Here is a 6,087-nt window from a genome sequence, read left to right on the forward strand (position 1 = left end):
CCACTCCCAAGACACGGTACAAGAGGGACAAGGAACTCTCTGAACAACGCACAGGCAAAAAAAAGGCAACAGGTACTAGTGGTACCGGTGACATGCTACAAACCTGGGCTAAAATAAAGTAGGGTCCCTAGGTGCACAGTGTCAGCCCCCACAAGAACACACTGACCAATTCATCCGGTTATACCTTTCTGCATGAAAAAAATATTAAGTTCATTTTGGAACACAACAGATTTTCCTGCAGTAAATGTTTTCAGCTCTCTCACTAAAGGATCAAAAATAACACCATCTAAATACAGAGGAAAGGCCAAAATATTGCTTCATTCCGGGCTTTATCATTCTCTTATTCAATGCAACTAAATGCAAAAATGAAGCGATATCAGGAGCTGCCAAAGTCATTCCATGATTCACATTACTGGAGCCAAGACAAGAGAAGAGCGGTGCTCTAAAGCAGTAAATTCAAGCGTCGCTACAGCAAAGTTTGTTACCGCGCATGGGAAGAAAGATTGTATTTGTGAGTTTGCCTGACCTTGCCTGTCCTGAAGTTATTGCTGTTTACAAACAGCGCTCAATCACTCTGCGACACGTCAAAATTTGTGCCTTAACAAAAACAAATCCGTACACAAAGAGAGGAAACTAAACATGAACCAAAGCACCGCTGGAAAAAATAATAATCGGTGTCAGTGTCCAGAAAAGAGGAAGACCTGCAGGCAGACAAAGGGATGAAGTCTCTCTCTGTTAAAGCACCCTCGCTCCGGTCAGCGAATGGCACCGCGTTTACACGGCAGTGCCCGCTTGCTGCCTACAGAAGCACAAGGCTAAAAGGTGAGGAACGCGGGCACAAAGGCGACTTTACCAGCGCTTGGCCGTGCGCTCACAGCCCCAAAGGCACCAGCCAGAAAGGTCCTCGCTCCACCACGCTGTCCCGCGTCCCGTCAGCGCGCTGCTCCTCCGCATCAACCCCGCGGAGGTACTCGGAGAGAGGGTACTGGCTCCCCCTCGCCGTGCTTCGCTAGGTTAACCCACTTCTGGCAGACTCTTCGGTGGCCCCGCTGCCGTCCAGCGCCGCCCCGCCCCGGCACGGCTCGGTCAAAGCCGGCTCGATGCACGGCGGTGCGGGGGCCCGCCGCGGCCACCAGCCCCGCAGCGCCCCCGGGAGAGCCCGGGGGTGAGACAACCCGCCGACCTTCAGGGCTGCGACAGTTACCTCGACACGCACAGAACCGCCCGAGCGGTCCCGCCGGGGAGGGACAGACAATCGGCGGGAACCCCCCGCGCCTCAGAGGGGGGAGCAACGGGCGACCCCCCAGCGGCGGCGCTCCCGCCCCTCAGCGGCGCGATGGCGGCCCGCCCCCCTCCCCCGCCCCCGCGGCGCAGGCCCCACCGCCTCCAGGGGAGGGCGGCGCAGGGCAGCTGCCCCTCACGCCGCCCAACCGGCGTCGCGGAGCCGGCGAGGCGAGACGGCCCCGCGAGCCGCTCACGGCCCGGCGCCGCGGGGAGGAGGCGGGGCGCGCGGCAGAGCGACGCGAGCGCGGACTCACCCCGCCGCCGCGTCTCGCGAGAAGAGCTGCGAGCTGCGCTCCGCGCCCCGCCCCGCCCGGCGCCGGCAGCCGCGCGCGGCATGGGGCTGTGCGGGCGGGGCTGGGCGCGCTGCGGGGGCCTGGGGCTGGCCGGGGCGCCGGGCCCCCTCTGGGCCCTGGCGCTGGGCCGGGCCCTTCCCCGGCCGTGCCGTATCGGCGGGTGGGCGCCCCCGCGGCCGGAGGGGAAGGCTCGGTACGGCCTCTGGGCGGCGGCGGGCGGGCGGGCGCCGGCCCCGCGGGGGGCCCGCGGGCTGCGGAGCTCCAACCCCTTCACCCGCAGGCAGGAGGAGGAATGGCGGCGCCGGAACCGGTCGGCGCTGGCCTACATCGCCGCCGCCGCCGTGGGCATGGTGGGCATGTCCTACGCGGCCGTGCCGCTCTACCGCCTCTACTGCCAGGTACCCGGGAGCCCCGCGGCCCGGCGCCGCCGCCAGCCCCTTCCCGCCCGCGAAGGCGGCCGCAGGCGCGGGACGCGGGTCACTCACTGCCTCCTCTCTTGTCAGGCCACGGGCCTGGGCGGAACGACGGGGGCGGGCCACGGCTCGGAGCAGATCGAGAGCATGGAGCCGGTGAGGGACCGGGTCGTCAGGGTCACTTTCAACGCGGACGTGCATTCCAGCATCCAGTGGAACTTCAAGCCCCAGCAGAGCGAAATCTACGTGAGTGCCCTGGTTGTCGGGCTCGCAGCGAACCGCGTACGCCCGCAGGCGAAAGCGTCGGGTTTTGCCTCCTACCTTTTGGTCGCCTTGCGTCCCCATCAGCAGATCCGTTGCTGTGCATACCTGGGCCCTGAGCTGGAAGAACGCACAGCTGGGGCACGTAGTCCAGCGTGCTTCCGCAGTACTTCCAGTTAAGAATTTTATATACACCATAAAACGTGTGTGAATGTATTAAAGATATATCTGGTGTAGCTGTGTATCTAAAGCTGTGGGGTTTTGCCGCACTTTCCCCCTAGTACTTTCTCTTCTTGCCCCTATCCTTGTAGGGCTGGGTGTTCATTTAAAAAAAAAAATGAACATTTTAATCCAACTTTACTGTTAGTTCTTAATAAAAACTCAAAAGAGTCATGCTGCTTAATTGGTTTCTGAGTCCAGTACTGAAAGAACTATAACCTCAAAAATTAAATGTACACCATATATAAATCTGCATATTAAAAAAGCTCTGTATGCTGCTAAACTGCTGAGAATAATAGAAGTCTCATTGGCAAACTGGGTAAGATTAAAAATGCACACATATAACATTACTGATACTTTTAATTTTGAATGGGGGTGAATTGTCTATAAGCAACATATTTGTGAGGGGTGGAGGGCTGCAGTGGATTAAAAAAATCACCGTGCAATTACTTTATACAGGTGGTACCAGGAGAGACCGCACTGGCGTTCTATAAAGCAAAAAATCCTACTGACAAACCAATAATTGGAATCTCTACCTACAACGTGATACCTTTTGAAGCAGGACAGTATTTCAATAAAATACAAGTAAGCGTGAACAAAGCAAAGATTACATTTTCCTTTACATGAATGAGATTAATTATCCATAAATTAACTTTTCTACTTTCAATCCTGGATACCATTCTTTGTATGCCAACATTTTAAGAAAATACCTTGATTTTTTCAAATGACAGTGCATTCTTAGCCTTACTGTCTTCATAACAAGCTGCAGTACACATCCAATTAGAGTGGCTCCCAAACACAGGATATTTGGTACCACTGATGTTGAGGGCAGATGGTAACTATGCGAGTTAGCCTGGCCAATTTGCACATTTGGACACTTCATTAAATGCTGATTTTTTTTCCTGTAACACGAGGAACAGAATTGCTGTCTTGTTGCTCATATGGTTGATCCTTGTCAGGATTTTAGGGATGTACGGGGAATGAGAGTTGATTTTAAAAGATGAAACTTCCTCTCACGTTGGCAGAGATGAAGTTTACCATAGCTATATTGTTGTCTAATTGTTTGGTTTTTTCCCTCCCCCCTGCAGTGTTTTTGTTTTGAAGAACAGCGGCTAAATCCTCAAGAGGAAGTGGACATGCCTGTCTTTTTCTACATTGATCCAGAATTTGTAGAGGATCCTAAAATGGCTAAAGTTGATTTGATCACCCTCTCTTATACCTTTTTTGAAGCAAAGGAAGGACAGAAGTTACCGCTTCCCGGATATCAGTAACGGGCAGTCTGTACACCATTTGACTTCTGCTACCTGACTACTAGTGGAAGGAAAACTGCAGGAGTACTGTGCAATATGAAATTATATTATTAAACCACCATGGGCACATGCTGCTGTTATGAAAGGATACATTTCTATTAAAAAAAAAACCAAAAAACAACAAAAAAACCAACCAACACAAACCCAACAAAACTTACATAGTTGGAATATTATTTCTTAGGGATAGTATTTCTTCATCAGACAATAGAAGGGAACACACTGTTCCTGGAAGACAGAGGGTTTTCTCAAGCCATCTTTTTATAAGATGATACATGTTATCTGAATACTGTGAGGCAAATTTTTAAACCCAAGTGTCAATTGAGATCTTCATTTAAATATAGAGGAACAAATCAGTTTATTAAGCATCTAAAATTGCACTGCTGGCTCTGAAGAATAACTTCCATGTAAGTTACGTTATAAAAAGGTAAAAACAGGTAATCGGTTCATGAAATCTCAAAACTAAAGAAAGTTAGACTGTATTGCTATGTAACCCTCCCGTGGCACAGGAGGATATGATGATTCAGAAGATGATGCACCCTCTTGAATTATTACTGAATCAGTAGTTCATTTGGTAAGAGCAGACTGCTCTCAAACTGTTATCATTTGAATGAGGAACAGTAATTTAAATGTAAGCGTGTCAAATCTGTGGTATGGTTTCCATTTAGAAATACCATCTTCAAACTTCCATGTTGTGTTCAACTCATTTAAAATACCTGTACCGCTAATGACGGCTCTTCCAGTCCGCAGAGGGCTGTACACCGGGCACCTCTACACAGAGACAAGCTCGGCTTACGTATGAAATGCTTTGAAGGGAAAGGCAGTACGTAAACAACTGCTCTAAACTGCAGGCTAAACTAATAGCATAGGAGTCTCCTCAAAAACCAAAAGGAAACCAACCCCATTCAGAGGTTAAGTCTGACAAAGCCGGCCCAGAAGCATATCGGTTGTTCAGGGGTATCCTAGGTACTTTGTTTACCATCAGAATACGTAAGCCTGTATTTATGTAACTTTTGGTCATTATGTGTGGGGTAGGGATAATAACGCTTTATCGTAGCTTTGCAAATGAGGAGTGAGTTGCAAAGCAAGTTTAAGTGACCTACTCATTTTCAGACAGGAATTAATCTCAGCCCAATATGTCATCTGCTAGGCCAGTTCTTTCTACCCCTTTCAGCAGATGAGAGCTAAAAGTTAAGACTAATGTTCCTTTGTTTGGACTGTAAAAAGGTAATGGGTATATCAGAAATAACTTCCAGTTACTTTAGTCTCAATTATGTTTGCGTCCCATAATTTAAAAAGTGCTTTTTTGAAAATAAATGGATGCTACCTTTAAAATGCATTATTGTACCAATTATATGTGTTGTTTAAATAGATTCTGGATGACATTCATGTCAGGCCTTCACTGTGTATTTATTAAAGTTTGAAAACTTTTCATTCTTTCATCTCTCTAATGCATTTTATCCAGCAGAACATATGGAGCCCACACAAGTGAAATACATCTGTATGAAGATAGCAGCAAGCTTTATAGTTATTCCTAGTTATGCTTCAGGAAAAAAAAAATGAGTATCAAGACAAATCTTTGAATCCAGGCTGTGGGGGGGGGGGAATTCTTTTGGGTTTTCTTTAGTCCATTGTCTTTCTGAAAGTTGAACTGATTATGGGAGTTTTCCACACATTGCTTTATTCTGGCCATGTGCTTCAGAAGAAAAAAAGTATCCCCCTGGCAAGTGCCAGTTTCATAAAGATGTGAGGTTTTCCCTGAGTTCGAAAGCTCAAGTTTGCACAGATGATGAGTACATTCCAACCATAAAACAAGCTCTCTAACCTCAGTAATTATCCAGTTCCCTTCAGAGCTTTCGTCTATATGTGACCATTTTGCTTCTCTAAATATGGAAAAGTTCAGTCAGCAATCATCCATTATGGATTACTGTATTGAAATAGCCTATTTATTTTTTTTACACTTCAGCGTGCTAGGGTTTTAACAATACAACTAAGCTGTAGGGAAAAATTGATCTACCTCAAATCCTGTTTTCAGCAGTTTTCTCAGGCTGCTGTCCAGACCATTGCAAACAATAAAAGAAAAATAATAATAAAGCAGCTTACCTTTTCACCTCTGCTTACAAAAACCCCCAAACTTCTTCAAGGTTGTGTTTTTGATAAAAGGTGTTCTAATGGTCCTGCAGCAAACTGCAAAATTGCTAACTATGCAATGAAACGCCATGGATTCATACTTAAATACTTTCAATACTGTCTACATTTGGTATTTCATGGAATACGACGTCATCTGGTAAAAACTCAGAAGTGGTGGGG

At 48.1% G+C, this 6,087-nt stretch overlaps 1 protein-coding gene across 1 annotated transcript; it reads left to right on the forward strand.

Annotated features, from left to right (window-relative positions):
* The first annotated feature begins 1,618 nt into the window (after window positions 1-1,618).
* On the forward strand, window positions 1,619-5,219 carry COX11 (cytochrome c oxidase copper chaperone COX11). Its single transcript, XM_075169610.1, has 4 exons — window positions 1,619-1,975; window positions 2,081-2,236; window positions 2,930-3,055; window positions 3,559-5,219. Exons 1-4 carry the CDS (start codon window positions 1,619-1,621, stop codon window positions 3,739-3,741), a joined length of 822 nt encoding a protein of 273 aa, XP_075025711.1. The 3' UTR covers window positions 3,742-5,219.
* The last annotated feature ends 868 nt before the right edge of the window (window positions 5,220-6,087 follow it).

The sequence above is a fragment of the Calonectris borealis genome, chromosome 20 (genome assembly GCF_964195595.1).
Source record: "Calonectris borealis chromosome 20, bCalBor7.hap1.2, whole genome shotgun sequence".
Lineage (NCBI taxonomy): Eukaryota > Metazoa > Chordata > Aves > Procellariiformes > Procellariidae > Calonectris > Calonectris borealis.

Bases quoted from the DNA above. Each gene is read 5' to 3' on its own strand.
- COX11 (XM_075169610.1), top strand. From the start codon at position 1,619: ATGGGGCTGTGCGGGCGGGGCTGGGCGCGCTGCGGGGGCCTGGGGCTG. The intron at 2,237-2,929 runs GTGAGTGCCCTG...TACTTTATACAG, and splicing joins CCCAGCAGAGCGAAATCTAC to GTGGTACCAGGAGAGACCGC. The intron at 3,056-3,558 runs GTAAGCGTGAAC...TCCCCCCTGCAG, and splicing joins AGTATTTCAATAAAATACAA to TGTTTTTGTTTTGAAGAACA.